Source organism: Rhynchophorus ferrugineus, unplaced genomic scaffold (genome assembly GCF_030347505.1).
Source record: "Rhynchophorus ferrugineus isolate W39M unplaced genomic scaffold, kcgeb_rfMv2 rfM10, whole genome shotgun sequence".
In the NCBI taxonomy this organism is placed as follows: Eukaryota; Metazoa; Arthropoda; class Insecta; order Coleoptera; family Curculionidae; genus Rhynchophorus; species Rhynchophorus ferrugineus.
Genome location: NW_027472589.1, coordinates 26,054,625 through 26,074,711, shown reverse-complemented (window position 1 = coordinate 26,074,711; position 20,087 = coordinate 26,054,625). Strand labels below are relative to the sequence as shown.

The 20,087-nt window shown below is 33.3% G+C and overlaps 2 protein-coding genes across 3 annotated transcripts in view; one reads left to right on the top strand and one right to left on the bottom strand.

Annotated features, from left to right (window-relative positions):
* Positions 1-20,087, top strand: part of LOC143203934 (melatonin receptor type 1C) — a 109,269-nt gene that overhangs the window by 34,984 nt on the left and 54,198 nt on the right. The window lies entirely within an intron of this gene.
* LOC143203933 (major facilitator superfamily domain-containing protein 12) lies at positions 1,466-15,636 on the bottom strand. Of its 2 annotated transcripts, none has more exons than XM_076416265.1 (2): positions 15,334-15,636; positions 1,466-3,185 (listed from the first exon to the last, which is right to left on the bottom strand). In XM_076416265.1, the coding sequence occupies exon 2, from the start codon at positions 3,099-3,101 to the stop codon at positions 1,704-1,706; it is 1,398 nt and encodes a 465-aa protein (XP_076272380.1). In that variant the 5' UTR covers positions 3,102-3,185; positions 15,334-15,636; the 3' UTR covers positions 1,466-1,703. The 2 variants fall into 2 exon arrangements, with proteins under 2 accessions (XP_076272380.1, XP_076272381.1); XM_076416266.1 differs by lacking the exon at positions 15,334-15,636 and adding an exon at positions 14,877-15,031.

The window sequence follows — 20,087 nt, the reverse complement described above, 5'->3', positions numbered from 1 at the left end:
CAATGTACTCTTTTCTCGGCATATCTGAAATAAAGAAGTTAAATAAGGCTGGGGCCAGCGGGGAACCTTGAGGTACGCCAGCATCAATTTGTTTACGACTGGAAAGTGATTTTACGAAGTGAAAGACTTTACGACCCTGATCTTGACCTGGAAAGATCTGTCCGAGAGATAGGACTTGATGAGAGTCTAGAGTCCTAACCGCACGCACTTTGCTATCAAACCGTCGTGCCAGACCTTGTCGAAGGCTTTGGTTAGGTCCAGAAGGACTGTAATGCAGATACAATTTTCCAAATAGCCAGAAAAACAATGGCTTGAGTGAATTATCATTTTTATCACAAGATGCCCATCAACATATTGACATTTAAATCACATGTACCATCAGTATGCAATGTTGTGGAAGAAACAGTCTTCGATATATATATTTCAAAATAAAAGAAAAAATAAAAAAATTCGTTACACGGAAAGACGCTATCTTAACACTCCAAATAATAGATTTATGCACAATGCTACTGCTTAACTTTTTGTTGCATCTTTGGATTTGATGGGAACAGACTAAAGGGTATTTAAGTGAATGAGATCAAAACGTTTATCGGAATACAATCATTTTGTTCTAGCAAACCAGAAAAAATAATTTTTCATCATGATATAACGGGCAGTTCTATCGCACCAGTCGTATAGCTCAGAATTAGTTCCTTCTAACTACGACATGCTTTTCCCTATATGTCTTTGATATGTTACTTTACTTGAAAGGATTGGTTCTATAGATTTCTTAATAAATGAGATTTTTTTAACGAATTTAATTTATAAATTGTCTGAAAGATTGGAATTTATGGTTTTGAATAATATACAGTCAATGGAAACTTTTCATTGTATCCAATAAATACTTTAACTTTACAATACATTAAATTTGAGTTAGTGATAAGAATAAATTCCAAGTCTTAATAAAGTAGTCAACTAAAGATTGATATTATCTAGCCTGGTCACTGGCGTGACTGATATCATTATACTTTGTGATAGTTTACAGATCTCCTATAGACATCACAAACAGCAGCTATACTTTGTTCGGTTTATTCACTTTTATATTTTTGTATATTAAGTTAGCAAAAATAAGAACATTACAGGAAAATTTATGTTAGCCGAACAGTTGCAGGATTATATTATTAGCGATATTCGAAATGATGATAACTAACCAATTTACCTTTAGAGAAATATCTCTGTTATTGTTGAGCTTATACAAATTATGAGGTAGGTTGAGGTCGATCCACTAAAGAGGGGTTGTGATATTTAATTAAAAAATGACAAGCTTTTCTCGACACATATGTTGTAGTAAGTTTCTATGGGAGTTAGCCTTCAAAGGTATATAAGAATATATTATGTTAATTCGATAAGTGTACGGTAGGTCCACTCTAAATAAGCTCTAGTTCGTAAAGGGAAACTCTAAAATTATTTAAAAAAAACTACAGTATTATTAATAATAAACATAATTTATATTTAATTTGTTAATAATACTCTTCCAAAAAGGAGGTCAATCAACATGTCTGCCTCCTGACTAGAGGTCATATCTTATATCATATATACACAGTATCGAATTTGATAACAAAAATTATAAAATATATATCTCAGATCTACATATACATATCATATTTCGTGAAATAAGCGTCAACAGCTTTCAATACGGTTCATGGAAGTTTCGCGTCCTTGCATCAATTGATCGCGTCGCCCGTGTCATCGCTTTCGACCAATAAACCCCTGGTGGACTCGCTGACGCTCAGCGGCCTTTTGAGGAACATCACCGCGATAACACCGATCAACACGGCACCTCCGCAAACGTAGGTGAGTATATCACGATAGAACCAGGTGTTGGACTCGTTCTTGTGCAAGGCTTCAATAATTTCGACCACCAATCCGTTGGAGAGCTTATCCGTGAAGCTCATGATGCCGTAGACGAAGGCCCCGGAGTTGGTTCGGGTTCCGATGAGGTCCGTCGTGATTCCGAGACTGGAAACTAGTACTATCGAGCTGGCGGAGCCCAGTAGGGCAGCTACGACGTAGATCAGATACCTGGTGTAGAGCGTTCCGCTTCCCAGGGAGATGCAGAGACAGGCGGATAGTCCCAGCATGGCCCCGAAGCTGTAGGTGATCTTCCTGCCGGCAGCTTTGTTGATGAACTCGACGGAGAAAGACGTGACCAGACTGGCGATGTACATAGTGAGCGGTACTACCGCCAGGGAACTAGCAACCATGTCTAGGGCCTCGTGTAAGTACAGCGTGATGAAGACCTGAGTGAGATTGATGAACAGCCTGGAGCACATGTAGTTGATGGCCACCTGGTAGACCTGGGGATCGGTGAACAGTTCCTTGAGATCGGTACGAATCTTCGTACCTCGTACGTCGTGGTAACCGCTAAGTACCTCGTGTTCCTTGACCAAGACATGAAACAGGATGGAACAGATCGTTCCGAATGCCATGACTCCCCAAACGATGTGCTGGAACTTAGCGGCATCGTTCCAACCGATCTTGTTGTTGTCGTTGCCCGATAGGTGCAGCACGGCCCAGGTCACCACGTAGACCACCACGTTGGAGGTGACCGTGAAGGCGTATCTGATGGCGGTCAACTTGGTACGGTCGTGCTCGTTCGGGCTGATCTCCGGTATGAGGGAGAGGTGGGAGATCTGGACGGCCGCCCAACCGAACTGGAATATGATGATGAACATCGAATAGTAGAACATCTGGCTCCATCTGGGGGCGTTCTCGCAAGTCACGCACGGCGAGAATATGAACGGGAAGGAAACGACTACGCACACGGTACCGAGCAGGTGCCAGATTTTTCGCTTGCCGTAGCGGCAGAACCAGAAATCGTCACCCTGATCCGAGAAGTAGCCGACAAAAGGCGTGGCCACGGCGTCCGCTATCTGTCCGACGAGCAACAGTGCTCCCGCCTCCGTATTGCTGAAATTCAGCACCAGGTGGAAGAAGACCAGCAGGTAGGTGAACCACATCGATGCGCAGACGTCGTTCAGGACGTGGCCCATTCCGTAGGCGAGGTAAACTTTGCGAGGCAGACGCTGGTATACTTCTGAGTAGTCTTCGATTGCGTCCATGGTGTTGGAAGGTGTTGTGGATTTACGTAGTGAATCTACTGTCGGTTGCTTAATGGTTGTTCATTGAAGGATTCGGATGGTTTTCTGTAAACAAAAATCTCTATTAAATCTAGGAAAACATCTATAATTTACTACATGTCACAAAATGTTAATGTTATTTTAAAGCAAAAAAGGGACTTTGAACAACATAACTGTTGTGCGTCAATATTGTAGGGTCTTTTTTTTGTTAATATTTTAGAATCGTTGTTATCAACCAGAGTTTATTTGGGACCTGGACCTGCGCTTAAAGTGGACTTCGAACCGCGGTCATCTGCATTAAGCCTATCGACTGGCGAATGACCAACTTGGAGTTCATCCCAGGAGACATCTTACCTTATCTTATCCCGATCTTAATCAGCCTAGTTACTGGCGCTACTGTTTTCCTTGTCGGATTTTGCACTCTTGCCTTTTGGACAATGATAAACAATCACAGACATAAATTTACGAGCATGGCACAGCAGGATTCGGACTCGCGACTATCGCAACAGTAGGACCGTGACCGTGGACCACTGCGTCAACTAAGTCGGATTGTTGCTGATAATATGAATACTGTGTTATGGAAAATTGCATACAAAATTAAGTATACAAATATTATGTACACATTTATTGACAACAACGAAAAATTTAAACAAATGCTAAACAAACTAACATACAATAATATTTTCCCCCTTGGTATTATTGAGTTATTTAGTATCTAAAGATGTTAATCACGGAACCCTCGAAACTGTCCTTTTGGCATTCCTTAATTTTGTTGTCTGCAATAAATGTGCTGCCGAAATCCGTAACACATTTAGAGATTATATTTCAATTAGTGGTTTTGATTTCAACGACTGATTTGGACGTCAATTACAAAGACTGGCCAAAAAAGTTCGAAGACTTATTGAACGAAAACCCAGCTGAAACGCTCAAGTAATTTTCAGGCAGCTTAAGAACTGATAAGTCAACTGTTTAAAGACGTTTATAACGATGGGAAAGATTCAAAAGAAGGAAACATTTTTCAACATCGCGATTTCATTGTTTTCCAGGCAAAAATACTTTTTCTTTCTGAAAGAATTTTCCAAATATTGAGGAAGCGCAAAAATATGGATCAATGGATTGTCAAGTGATGAATTTACTACCAGTGATAAATAGCGCAATTGACAGCTAAACACGAACTAATGTGTATGATTCCCAATTACGAAGATGACAAGCATTGTTGGAAACCCATATTTTTAAGATATCTTCTAATTTAGACCATAAAGGATATATATATATATATATATATATGTTGGAAACCCAATAAGCTGTTCGCTGTTCTATAAGCTGTATCTATAGTATTTTATAGAGCTATATAGCTATTGTATTTATATTATTGAATTTTTATCCAATGAAGCAATACGCATAATTTTTTCAAGTGTTTCATCTGGATTTTTTGATACTAAATTTTACATTTCACCGATAAAAGACTGTAGTATTGTGCAAGTTTCTGAGTCGTTCTGTAATTTGAAAGTTATGAGAGCATGTTTGTATGTTTTCGTTCTTTAATTTTATAAAAGCGGCCACTTCTAACAATTAGAATAAATTGACGATTATTGTACTACTTATTAGAAAACAGTATTCTTTTCTTTTGAAGCCACATCATCCATATTAATATATATATAACAGTCGTAAACGATCTCCAACAAGAGATATAAAAAGACAAGGTAAAGACTACTTGAAGTTCTGTGGCCACCAGGGCGTATATATATATATATATATATATATATATATATATATATATATATATATATATATATATATATATATACATATAACACATGGAACATCATAAGGTCACATGAAATTTGAGAAAATCGTTACTCAAATATATCGATTACTGAATGATACTTCTTTCCTCTATATGCCAGTGAATATTTGTTCCAAGAAAACGTTCACTTAAAAAAAAGTCAATGCACATCTGAGATTTATTTCCGCACCAAACATTGATGAAACCATCTAAAGAGCTTCCTTGCCATGGTCAAATAAGAGTGGTATATAATGTTTGTGGTTGCTCTAATGGAACAATTTATATCAAAAAGTTTAATAACCACGTGTTTAATAAAAATCATTTCTTAGAAACTAAATTTACTTATTACTTCCAAAAACAAAAGACTTAATGTTTGTTTTTCGCTGCTAGAATAAATGTCGTAAAAACTTGCAATCATAAAAGTGGCGATTTCGACTAAGAACGATTGTTTATATTTATGGAATTTTTTGTTTATGCACTCCAGGTCTTAATTAAATTAATATTAAGTCATCGTTATCCTGGTTTCTTTATACGGTTCCATTTTTTCGTTATTGTCAGATTAATTACTGAATAATTATCGTATTTAATTTATATTTGACTTAGTTGATATTTATCGGTTATTATGTTGATTACATACTAATAGAAATAATATTTATTCTAAATATAAAACAGTAAATATGTAACATTTGCTGTTGTAGTAAGTTGTGTAAAGACGAATTATTAAGTGTTTATCTACGCCTAAACGTAAATTAGTTAATGATTATTATTTCATTTTGTTTTTAATTTATGATATTTACGAGGGTTGCATGATAGGTATCTGCCTGCTGAGTCGTTGTGTGGCTTAATTTGTGAATTTCTGTGTTTATCTGACATATTTATATGTTGTAAAGCCTACTTTTCATCGATGGCTTATCTGCGCAGGATCAGGTGCTTAATATGGGCTCCAAACCATAGTTCTCGGCACTAAGCTTAACGAATGGCGAGTGACCAACTTAGAGATCATCCCAGCAGACATCCGGTTTAAGTCAGCCTGATTACTGGCCTGACTTGCGTGGTTTTTCATTATTTTCTATGAACAATTATAATTAAACACTAGTGGAAAGATAAATGTACGACCAGGACCTGGCAGGATTCGAACCCGTGACTATTATAGCAGTGAAAGCAGCTAAAGTTATTACAAACAATAAAAATCTTCTGAAGAAGGTTATTAAATCGTTAATGTTTGTTCATGTTTGTTTGTTCATGTTCAATCATGTTTCCAATGGAAACGTCAGATGCCGTCGGACAACACTTAGTGCACTCATAATACGTGTAATAGTATCTTAATAGTTCTTATAATATTTTGTTTTAATAATCTATTTCTTATTTAATACTTTGAGCAGTGTGATTTTATTGAGTTAATTTGTTCTTTGCTTCTCATTCTTCATGTTTGTTTAGTTTAATTTTCATCCGTGCATTTGAAAGGATTGTGCTTGTTTTCTTCATTGCATTAAGTAGTAAATAAGGACTTTATTTATCTAATGCATAAAGAAAATGCAAAGTATTAATGTAAACAATTTTTAAACAACCTAACTGAAAAACCTCACCTATTCGACGATTTTGGCATTTATCTATGTAAAATAACATTTTTCCATTTAGTATTAATGATTTGCTCAGTGTATATAAGCGCCAATCGTGGAACGCTCACATACGCAATTTGGGCATATGTGAAGGAACGAATGTGTTGCCCAATACTTTTCTGAAATCATCATCACAGAAACCAGACAGTGAGAGGAAAGTTTTAAGTTTTAAAAGATATCTGTAGAATAGGTATCGATGTTGGAATGTGACTCTAAGAATACTTAATATTGTCATAATTACTTTGCCGTTGTTGTTGATGTATGACAATATTCATTTTGTATATTTGATCATCAGTAACAATACAATGCAAAAAATATTTTTGAGTTTGCTGCTGAAACAGCATTTCACACATGAAATAGATTTTTTACACGTTTTACACGGATCAGAACCGAGTTCAAATCCTCATCTTCAATTTATTTTGGATCTCCAGAACGCTCTTTGTTTTCGGTGTCAATATCACTTTTGAAACGACGAAACCAGTATTTACATGTTGAAATCTATGGAGCGTAGCTGTCTTAAGCTTCGCACAGCACTAGATGACCTTCGGCCGTCTTTATTTATAAATTGATACAAAAAGCAAAACTTCCTGCAAATGCGAATTACTCGATACAAATTCGCAAACATTTTTAACGCCCTGAAAATTTTTTTTGTTTACTAGCAACCAAATGTCATATGTTGAAAAGTGAAGCCTGTCAGTGAAGTTTCAACATGAACTTTGTTACAAATATACCTTATCCGATTATATACGTCGTAAATCCTTAACAACAACTTTAATGATTTAAAAATAGTATTGGTGCACCACATAAAACAACTAAAAGATATATTTTCTACTGTTAATCTATTCACCCACCCATATTTACCAAAACGAAACTTAATAAAGGTCACGAACAATTCGCGAGCATCAGATTTAGCGAAGCATTTACCGAAGCATCAGCGGCACGGAACGCCGACGATGATTCATTCGGATATATCATTGCATAATTTTATCGGCAACCATTTCGGAAATTAGCCGAAGAAATATCCCGAACCTCACAAATTCGACGATATCACGACAGGGGTTTCGTACAACCTCGGCTACAATAGCCGAATTAATTTACTTCCTGCTAACATGCAGTTGTGAATGAGTGAACGTGTTCTCTATTTCAATTAAAATAATCGTGGGAGCCTATAAGAGTCGTGTATTTGCAACTATTAAAGATTAAACTAAAGAATGTAATGATTTAATAACGGATACGAACAATTTATCTTTCTTCCATTTTCCATTCAACCTGTCATATACACAATATTTATTTATTAGTACGCTGTTGGGCATATATATATATATATATGTTGGCCGATTTCTCCGTCAAGAATCTTCTTGTATTCAAAAGAATACAAGAAAACCAAACCAGAATCTCTTGGGGGAAAGAGGGGAAATCGAGAGAAACCTTCAAATTTCAAAGGCATGTGCAAAGTTTCCACATATTTTTTTCTCTAAAATGATCAGATATTTGTGTATAATGTTATTGCTGACCTGATATGACGGAAAATCGGAAGTAGTTCAGTGTAAAAGCCATTCAGTTTGCTTTTTAAGTACTAACCATATTATATGAGAAAACGAATTGCATGCAACTGCTTCTATGTTGTAATGGCAATGGCAACAACTTTTTGTTGTTCTAGTTTGGTTAGAACATTCGTCAAATCACCTAGACTAGGTAGCGAACCACGAAGCCTGAAGCGTTCCTTATTTTCAATTATTGTTTCTTTCTTTATTCCTATTTTTCCTTATACGGGCTGTTTATTGTTTATTATTATTTAGCCTGCCCATTATAATATTTAATAAAGTAACTGCGTAATTTATTGAGTAGGTATATAACACTAAAAAGAGAAAAATAAAATACTTTTAATAAAAAAATTGAACCGACTTCAAGAAATAAATAAGGAACTCACTAAAAAGTAAAAAATAATCAAACTTAGATGTTTAACAAAAAAATAATACGTTTTAAAATAAAATATATACATAATAATCGTAGTAATAACTAAATACAAATAAACAAAAACCTTATTTAACCTCTCTACTACAAATATTTTACTAGAGATACCCAGGGAGTAATAGTTTTAAAATGTCTTATCTAAAGGGTTTAGAAAGCAAGTCTTTATGAAAAACGCAATTGAAAAACGCAGAAAAATCAAATTACACGCGTGACTGGAATCATTTTCCTTGTAGGATTTTACGCTATTGTCTAGGACATGCACAAATATTAAACAATCACAAACATAGATTTTAGGATTCGAACCGGCGACTATCGCAACAGTAGGAGGACCATCCGGTCGCCTTTACCACTGCGCCACCAAGCCGGCAAACGATCATTTAAGAGTTTTATATTACGGAGTTACCTACTCTATCACAAATAAATTAAATTAATATTTATCTTAATTGTCACCTTTTATAGTATTTTTTTAGAAAATGCAAATAATATTTTTGGAAAATCCATCAAATATAATAAAAGTATTCATTGTTAATGTTAATTATTTTGATGAAGAGATTAGATATATGTATAATAAGATATATCGTTCGTATATATATAGGTATTAGTACTCGCAAATGACTGGCCTGTTTAATGACACCTTAGTGTCAAGCCACGAAACCTCGATCACCAATTAATTAATATCCTTTGGTAATTTATGATTATGACCGGATTTGGTTGGCGAGTGAACAACTTGTTACGAATAACCACAAAATGCAAAGATAACGTAGCTTAATGAAATAGGCTTTGTATTGGCAAAATAACAGTCGTTACCCACCAGGAAACATTTTATATAAATATGATCCACGATCTGGTTAATATTATGAATGACTTACAGTTTCCTACGCTATAAAAGAAAAATAGTAACATTTAATGAATCATTTTCCATCAAAACAATATGTATCTGTATAGTGTGTCATTCTAGTACAATCCCATGAATGATACGAATTGCTTTTTTTTAACCAAAGGAAAATCTATTTTTTTATCAATTAACTATCATGTTAAGTTCTTGTTGATGTTGATCTGGCTGATAAGGCCTGTATTAAAGGTACTTTTTAAGTTAATGAAAATGATGGGAAATAATTTGAGTGTGATTATAGCAGATAAACTTTGCAGAACATTTTGTTAAAGATACTCCAAAAATTAAAAGGTAATACACCAGCAAGTGTACATAGGAGAAACTGAGAGTATGATAAATATACGGATAAAAGAACATTAACGATGTGTGGGACCGGTTACTATTGACTGCAGACTTTATGGATACTCTCCACAACGTTCAGTTCAATAAAGTTGAGGTTTTAGCTATTCAACAAGAGAACTTTGCATAAAAACAATGAGAGGGTTTTGTTATTTGTAAAAACCGAAATTATCTCAACAAAGACACGGGCTATCAGATCAACTCCATCTAGCATACCATCCTACCGGATTTTAATTATTCAGCGAGCCGTGAAAAAGGTCGTGACAGGTCCTTTTTTAAACATGATACCCTGGATCAGGACAGATCCCATCCTAAAGTAATAGATACGAAACGTTGGTTAGTCTTTCCAATACTTGCCCTTTTGTAAGGGCTTATAATAAGGATGAATAACTGTAAATGTCTAAAAATAATACTTATTTATTATTAAAATGTCTTTTTCCTTTCAGATACCATTAATTATTTCACAGAGTGATTATTTAAGAGTCTATTTAAAGTATTATAGTATTTACCAACACAAGTTCAGGCTACAACCTAGTTTTGCTATATCACTACATAGTATAAAACAAAGTCGCCTTTTCTGTCCCTATATCCCTATGTGCGCTTACATCTTTAAAACTACGCAACGGATTTTGATGCGGTTTTTTTCAATAGATAGAGTGATTCAAGAGGAAGGTATATATATATATATATATATATGTATAATACATGCATAATATACTAAGGCAACATTGCTAATTTTAGAGGTTTCTAACGTGATGTCGTAAATTAACCTATTTTTTTAGGCTTATTTAGCAATTAGCAAAAACGCTGCCTAACCCTACGAGTTAGATCAAATTAATGTACTACAGTATTGTACACCATAAAAAGGTCTACAAAAAAGTCCGCGATGGTATATGTTTATCTTTTAGGGATAACCCACATTAACCATTTTTATTGTTTACTTTTTACGTGAGAAAATGGCTTATTTACGAAGCTATTTTAAGCAATACGGCATTAATCCTTATCGAATTAAGTACCTTAAATACAGTGTGCAATTAATATAGATCAATATGGTTCCTTACAGCATGTAAATTAAACAAATATTTTCGGAGATATTACAAATTTAAAATTTCCGTTTAAAAATGTGTAATGTAATAAAAATTGTATGAATTTAGATATTCCAAAGATAGCAGGAAATCTTCATAGTAAGTATAGGGGAAGAGGAATTGTTTTACTCCAAATTTAATGCGTGCAGGCCAAGGGCAGTAATGAATGAACCAAAAATACTGGATCGATTTTAATCATGTTTTCATTGAGTGACATAGGCATATATATTTTATGCCCGTGCAAAGTCGGAGCGGGCCGCTATGTTTTTATATACAACGTTCATATTTTTTCTGTAGTGTATTTAATTTAGCATCAGCATTGCACCCGTGTGAAGCCGGGGCGGGTCGCTAGTTAGTAAATAATTAAAGAAAATTTGAACAAAAAGGTCACAGTGAGGAATACTATTTATAGACAGAAAACACCTAATTAATTGTTTTTAATATTTCCTAAATAACTTTAATTTTATGAAAAGTTTTGCTTATTTCAGAAAATTAGAAGATAATAAAATTAAGAGCGGAATTGGCAAAAATAATGTCTAGACGTAAACATAAAATTAAAAATATATATATAAAGGAAATAAAAAGGAATAACTTGTATTATATTGAAATAAAGTTACACCACAATCATAAATACAAGCTAGAACTGGTGATTCCCAGTACAACAGTTTTATCAGTCAGATGAGCGAATGTACATTTATTATCATCCGAAAGATATTTATATAAATTATCAAAACCCTTTAGATATGTAAAAATAGAAGTTGTGATCAGAGGAATTAAGTAAAAAAACGAACAATGAATGAAGATATAATATAATTATTGGTATAGAACTAAATAATTCACAATTTCACCACTTAAACAAACATCAGAAATATTCAAAAATATCACCGAATTGGATTAACTATACAGATATTTTAACACACTAAGTTATATATTAACAAACTAAAAATGTTTAAAAACTTAAAGGAATTCTGACCATTCATATATAGAGATTTATGAATCAAACGTACAAATACAAGAATACAAAAAAAACATAAAATTATTTGCACATCCCGTACAATGAAAGCGATAAACAAAATTTCGGGTCGTTGATATTTGGCATATTACGAATTACGACGACAATATTTTGTTGTAATCTTAAAATTAGTCAAAGAAAACAGCAATACTCTGTTTTTAAGAGACTTCAAAAAAGGAGGAGGTTCGAGTTCAGCTGTATATATTTTTTTAAATGTATATTCGCCGATTTCTCCGTCAATTGTGGACCGATCTTCAAAATAATTTTTTTATTCGAAAGAGCGCACTTCCGAGGTGGTCCCATTAGAACCAAGTCAGGATCTGGTGAGGGAAGGGGGGAAAACCTCAAATTTCAAAGGCATGTACAAAGTTTTCACATATTTTTTATCTAAAATAATTAGATATTTGTGTATAATGTTATTGCAGACCTGATGTGACGGAAATTCGTAATTAGTTCAGAGTAAAATCTATTCAGTTTGCCTTTTTGAGCACAAACCATATTCTATAGAGTAATGGGTAGAACGTTCAGCTCATATGCAGAGGTCGCGGGTTCGATTCCCGACGGCGGCAACAACTTTTTGTTCTAGTTTGATTAGAACATTTGTTAAATCACCTAGACTAGGTAGCGGACAACGGGGTCTGAAGCGTTCCTTATTTTCAATCATTGTTTCTTTATTCCTGTTTTTCCCCATACGGGTTGCACCTTTACTTGGCCTACCTGTTGTAATACTTAATAAAATAACTGCGTAATTTATTGAGTAAATGTCTAACACTAAAAAGAGAAAAATAAAATATTTTAACAAAAAAATTCAATAGACTTCAAAAAATAAATAAGGAACTCACTAAAAAGATATTAAGCTAAATGTGTGTATAGTTGAATATAAAATACGTGTAGTAGATAGGTTAAAGAAGGTTTTTGTATATTTTTATTTAGTTCTTACTAGGATTGTTATGTACATATTTTGTTTTAAAACGTTTTTCTGTGTTAAAAATATGAAGTTTGTTTATTTTTTACTTTTTAGTGAGTTCCTTTTTAATTTTTTCGAATTCAGTTCAATTTTTTAGTTAAAAATATTTTATTTTTCTCTTTTTAGTATTACATATTAAAAATATCGATCGAAAAATAATAATGAAGAAATATCGATATTGTTCAAATGAAAATATCGACATTTTACATATTTAGTTTTAGAAGAAAGATATTTTTAACAAACCGATATGTCAATATTTTTCTCTGCAGCCCTATATTATATTGTAGCGTTTTATACGTATTATATATATTTATATTATATGTATAATGGGACAATTATTTTTCAAAACTAGCCTTGAGAACTATCGACTGTTTAGTAATTTTACTAGTTTTTATTATAGAGTGTTTCAGTCAACTACTTTCAGTCACTATTTTTGGTCTGATATTCGTTTTGATTTCGATTGAAAATGATTACAGATTTACATGTAATATATATGGTTTTATGTTTTGTTTGTATTTTGACTGTAGATAACTATATATTATACATTAATTTTGCAGCATCATGGAACTCTATTTTTCAAGATTATTTATAAAGGTAATAATGTAAAAAGAACAATATTTTGATGGATATATAGAAAAATAATTTTCACTGAATTTATGTTATCTTGGCAACTATTGGGTCTTTTGCATATTAAAACTTCGTTCACTCAAGTTTAAATGTAAAATAACCTTAAAGTGTCCCTTATATATATATATATATATATATATATATATATATATATATATCAATAAGTAAAAATATTATTCTATTTAAAAAGGGTGCGATGATTAAATAGTTGGTAAAGATTGATCAAAAAATATGATACAAAGATTTAGTAGTCTTTACTCCATTTCTCTTTAGAATCAAGTCAAATGTATGAAATATAAAAAAAATTACATCGTTCATAATGAAACTGTTACTTTGAAGTATTTAAATAGTAAGTAATTTTTTTTCTGCTGTAAATATATGAATATTTACAGCAGAAAAAATAAGTAGGCGCATGTTGGAATGAAATAGAAATAAACGAAAGAAGGAATTCATATATCTCCGTCTGTTATCATGAATAGTAAAATAGACGAAGTCTGCATTTGACTGAAATAGTAATATTCAGTGACTAGCTTTTTACGACTATTTTCAGTCGATAGTGCCCAACGTTAGTCAAAACCAATGTCTTCCTTATCAGGGATATGTTTACTGTAAGCGAGGGATATTTTTTTCAGGATAAATTAAAAATAATTTTTAACAAACCTTTAAAATTAGTACTTAATTTTCTAGGTTTTTTTAAGGTCTCTCTAAAACCGACGGAATAAATATAGAAACCTAAACGAATTTGAGTCATCGAGTGGTTATTTGAATTAGAACTGAAAAATAAATTGTGTATTTGCGATAATTTCTAATCAAAAAACTATGACACATCATTGGCTTTATATTTGTTATATATAGGCGAAATATCGATATTTTTTTCGGTGGCCAACACCCGTACTGTAAATTTTCGGGACCAAGTTCAAAGTCGTATATATTTTGTCACATAGAAGCGTCAAATTAATGACAGAGCATGGATGCAAAGAACGAAAGCGATATAAAATCGGAACACAATTAATTGTGAATGCCATGAAATTAATTCATCGTCTAGCATAACACATACAGAAAACAAAACATTTGTTACTAGAATAAGTAGGCCATGACCCTAGACACCAAAAATAACAAATACAAACCCGATGATGAATCATAGTTTTTTGATTAGAAATTATCGCAAATACACAATTTATTTTTCACTTCTAATTCAAATAACCACTCGATGACTCAAATTCGTTTAGACTAATCCAATTAGAATATATTTATAGAATCACAGTAGAAACATTAATATCAGTTTGACGTGCACCACATTAGAAATAAATATACGAACATAGTAAAAAACAACTTAGTAGGCCACGTTCGGAAACCAGTGAAATTAAACCACGATAAGATATACAATTAAAACAAATGTATAACCGCAAACAAAACGAGTTAAATACTAGATAAATATTAAAATAATTGTTCTTACATCATGAATGACGGCGGAGCGATGCTTGCGAGTGGTCGACGCACTGGAGAATACGTATTTTTGCTTAAGTGCTCTTATCTAGGCTCGAAGAAAACTGTTTGAAACAATACATGGTGTTTGTCGAAACCAACTATTATCTCTTAACACTACAAAGCATTTCGCCGATTGTATTGATCGAAAACTTCCGTAAAACAATGGAATTTCGTACGAATCATTAGTGATTATTGGAAATTATTCATAACAAGCAAATGCCATACGATTAGAAATTGTTTTTGAATCGTAAAAATGATATGAATTTCGTTTCTTAATGATTAAATTCGAGTATAAAACAGTGACGAAAATACATTGTTTTGTTGGTCCCGGATTCTAACCTCAAAAGTAGATTTAAAACGTTTTTTAACCGTGTTTATCTATTGACACCCCACTATTCACTAGAGAGTATACAAAATAAACTTACCGAAACTCGTGGGTTATGTTGTCATTGTTTTTTCACGCAAATAAAACGAAATAACTGTTAGTATTTCATTGGAAAAACGCACCAACCTCCTTCTTTTGTTTTGACAGCGATTCTAAGCGAGCTACCGACGATGACGTCGACTGTAGGCGTCCTACACTGTTGCCGATGTCGTCCGATTATTTTTCGATAAGGATTTTTTCGTTTTCTCGTTCACGACGATATCTGCGGCATCGAAATACCGAAATCCACCGTACTATTCGGCAGTAAAATTGTTTAAAATCGTGAAATGCGGTATGGTATGTTTGGTGTGCAGGGCATCGCGTCCGATCGATCTTCGGATGCTTGGAATGAGTCAGCTGATTTAGCGGTCGAGCTAGCCGGGCTCGGTAAGGCTTCGCGAGGTTGCCGGCGTTTGCGCAATTTCTGGAATTGTCGGAATGTATTGCGAGCGCATTCTTATTAATTTATTGTTGCGTCAGTTGTAGGTATAGGAAAACGGACGACTATTAATTATTCGGAATCCATTTATCTTTTGAATTACATGAAGTACAAACAAGTCACCGATTTTATTTATGTCAATATTAGTTCGGAACATTTAGATAGGCTAATTTCTAAGATATCGATCTTGTAAGAATGTGTAAAAAATCAGGTGTGAAACCAGGCGTATTTCTTGAAGACACTTGAGATAAGAAAAGTGTAGATGAATTTCGCGGTATTTATGGGTATATGGCTTTATATAGATAAGTAAATTACCATTGGATAAGTCTTGCACTCACCAGAAATAATTACTAATCAAGTTGCGAGAAGGAGAATTAAGTTAGCCTATTTTCTCGATACAGGGTACCCAAGGGAGGAGTAATGGGGATAAGATACTATGTTCAGTCTTCATAGAAATCTTCAAACATATCACACGAGTTTTCAGACAGTCTGCATACGAATATACACACATTCTTTAAGAGCCTTCAAGGACATTTAAATATCTGGTCAACAGTGTGCACATTTGATGTCACTGTGACAGTGTGAAGGTTATCTTCACTAATCATTTAAACTAAAATGGAAGTGTGGAATTCAGTTAACAAACTAGCCCTTACATTCAGTTGTCAGGTGTGGGTGTTGTTAAATAGAGATAAAAGTAAGACAGAAGCAGCAAAAGCAGCAGGATGAGAACTAATTAAATAAAAAAACCTCAATATTGAATACAGACTCTAATGTTAATTATCATTCTCTGGGAAGATAATAGAGAAAATAACAAAGTATGAAGGATATAAAACAGGCAAAGATAATATGGAAAGCAAAGACGTAGGTAAGAACATTTAAAGGACAACTTAAAGTAACCTGGCATTAATGTTTCAGAGAAATACTTCAGAAAAGAGAAAAAAACTGAAACTGCTGTGCTGAAACCAGAAGACTGAGGCATAAAAATGGACGTTATATATATATATATATATATATATATATATATATATATATATATATATATATATATATATATATATACCATATTGACAAGGGCCCTAAGATTGGTACATACAGCAGGTTAAAGTCTTAAGAGATAATATAAAAACTATTTGTTTTCAGTGACGGTAATAATGAATTTAAGTGCCATTCTTAGTAATGTGGTTTGGAATTTATCTATGGATAAATGGAATCAAGTTTGAAGTTCATTTCTATCTACTACTATTACTATCTAAGGATCATAAATTAATTAGTAGTAAATCATTTAAATTAATTAGTCAAGTACTACCTATTCAATGAAGCCATACTATAGCGCACTGAAAAGTTACTTGTCCATAGAACATTTTAGATGTAAAATTAGCTAAATTCGTTGGTAAACTCTTATCTTAGAGTGGTCGGCTTGTTTTCGTTAAGGAAGAATCTTGCTAGTCGTGCCAGTCGTTGAAAAATACGAATGGATACAACAGGAAGCTCGGTTTTGGTTAATTGGGTTCCACATGAGTAACAATGAAACATTTAATGGATAAAATTTCCATTTATAGACATACGACATACGTTTCATATACGACAATAATGTGCAAAAAAGATTATAATTTAAACCGCAAGAAGCTTCACATTGAATCAGTAGCAAAGATCAGAAATGTCTTCAGTGCCTCGGCAAAAATTGAGAGAGTTTTGATGTATTGATTAATATTTCAGAGTACTGATAACAGAGCCATGTGAGAATCAGTTTTTGTCTAGAATGAAATTATGGCTTTATCAGGAAGGCGATGAAGGATCTTTGATCAAAATGGGACCATTGCCAATTACCAGTGCTATCCAATTATTGCAATTTTAATGTTATGAGATTTGAGGATAGACTATAATGTAAATATATTTAATGATTGAATAGAAAGGTGATGAAAGATCATTGATCAAAATGGTACATATATAATTGTTTAGTGTTTGAAATTTATATGAATTTTAAATCTGAAAAACTGAACCGAAATTACTTTTTCTTTAATTCGTTACTAAAACCAATAATTAACTCTTATCAATGCTATATAATTATTTTATTAATCTCTTAGAAATTCAACAATCTGCCCAAGGGGAATAATTATAATATGATTTCAGTTATATAATATAACTATCCTGACATGTAGTAGATCACTTCGGTAAGTAATCTACTGTTGGGATTGGGATGCACTTTGATGATGTCTTTCAGAGTACTTCGCACTAACTCTTCCAATCACACTCGTTATGGGTTCTAAGGGGATATCGCGCGAATCATTTTGTTGGAGACGTAATATGTGGCATCGACGATGACTCGCAACACATTATTCTGGAACCTCCGGAGGATAGCTATGTTAGATTTGCTAGTAGTACCCCACAGTTTAATACCATAAGTCCAAATAGGCCTAAGTATTGACTTATACAGACAGCAAAACTTTATTATCTAATGATAATTTAGATTTACGCCCTATAAGCCAATAGATTTGGTTTAGTTTAAGCCCAAGCTGTTTGCGTTTTGTGACTATATGTTTTTCCATGACAAAAGTCGATCGAAATACATTCGTAGATATTTAACGTTGTTTGCTCGCGGAAGTTCATAATTATTCAATTTTACTGAGGGGCAAGTTCTTCTACAATAGGTGAAAGTCACATGGGTAAATTTTGCCTCATTTGCTTTAATACGCCACGTTTTCAACCACAATTCAACTTTGTTAATATCAAGTTGCAGGTTTCTTGTAGGCGATATTGGATTCTCGTGTGATGTTAAAACCTCTGTATCGTCAGCATATGTTGCAACAGTAGTGTTTCTTGAGGTTGGTAGATCAACTGTATACAATCGATATAACAATGGGCAAAGAACATTGGCCTCATTGAACTCGGAACACCCGAATATATTGGATATGGGTCAGAGTATTGGTCACCCTGTTTCACAATAAAATGTCTGTCGGTGAGGTATGATTTGAGTTGTTAAAAGTACGTATGGGGCAAAAGCATTTTCCTTTTAACATGCAGTCCAGTGTGCCACACCTTGTCGAAGGCTTGAGATATATCGAGAAATGCAGTGGAGCAATATTTTTTATCATTTAGGTTTTTATTAATTTTTTTGACTAATATTAGGTATTTGTTCCGTGTTTATTACGGAATCAATTAATAAACTGGAATAATATTTCTCTCTTCTGCGATTATTTTAAGTCTCTTTTGTATAGTTTTTCAAAAAATTTAGATATCACAGGTAACCTATAGGTAGCCTTATAAGACGAAAAGAGACCAATCTTCTGATTTTTTCCCTGGTTTAAGAATCATAATGATTAGAGCCATTTTCCGTAGCCAATGCTACGAAAGTAATTAACTTCTAGAATGACATTAAATATGAATGTTATTAATTTCATGCAGTTTGCTGACAGCTCGTTTAAAATTCTTCCAGTTATTAGGTCAAAACCAAGAGCTTTTTTAGAATTGATTTCTTTATGTATTGGTTGTTTTACTTCCTTAACAATAAATTTCTCATATGGCAGATCCGTTGAAACGGAGTGTTAGGAAAGTCAGCTATGTATGTATACAGTTCTTAAGTGTTTAGAGAAAACTTCCGCTTTATCTTTGCCATTCCTAGACCGGGTATTGTAATCAATTTTGATGGGTTGATTATGTTGTTGAAGTTTTTTAATCTTCTTTGTAGCTTTCCAGAGAGAATATTCCCGTTGCATCAGTGGGCATTAAGTTTTTAAGGGCTCTTTTGTGGCCTTGTTGAATTTTCTCTTGTTTTCTTCTGTTCTGATTTGTTGCTAGGGTTTTCACAGTTTGCTCTTTTCGGCAATTTTTTATTTAATTACAGTTGATATATAATTAAACTTTCGATATGTAGCGCTATTAGGAGTTGCATACCATGCGGCCTCTTGTATAGTTTTTGTTATATTTATTGATTCTGTATCTCTTTCTGTTTTTAGAGGTAAATTTAGGGATATTAAACTGTCTAGTTTCTCTCTAAATAATAGCCAGTTAGTTTTGGCGTTATGCAAAGAAGGTGGTTTTGTTTTGTTGAGAATATTTGAGTTAACTGTTATAATAACTGGTGAGTGATCAGATGATAACATGATTCAGCTTTACACTTTTTTGGGTCAATATTTTTTATAAGACAAAAGTCTATGGTATCGGGAATTTTATTTCTATCTCACGGCCAAGATGTTGGCTCACCAGTAGAGATATGCTGTAAATTATGGGCTCTCATCGCTTTGACTAATTCTTTGCTTTTTGGTGTCATTAATCTAGAAGCTCTAGATAATATATTAATCTAGAATCTAACCGTTGCA

What these genes read in the sequence shown, in the direction of transcription:
- LOC143203933 (XM_076416265.1), bottom strand. Translation starts at nt 3,101, where the DNA reads ATGGACGCAATCGAAGACTACTCAGAAGTATACCAGCGTCTGCCTCGC.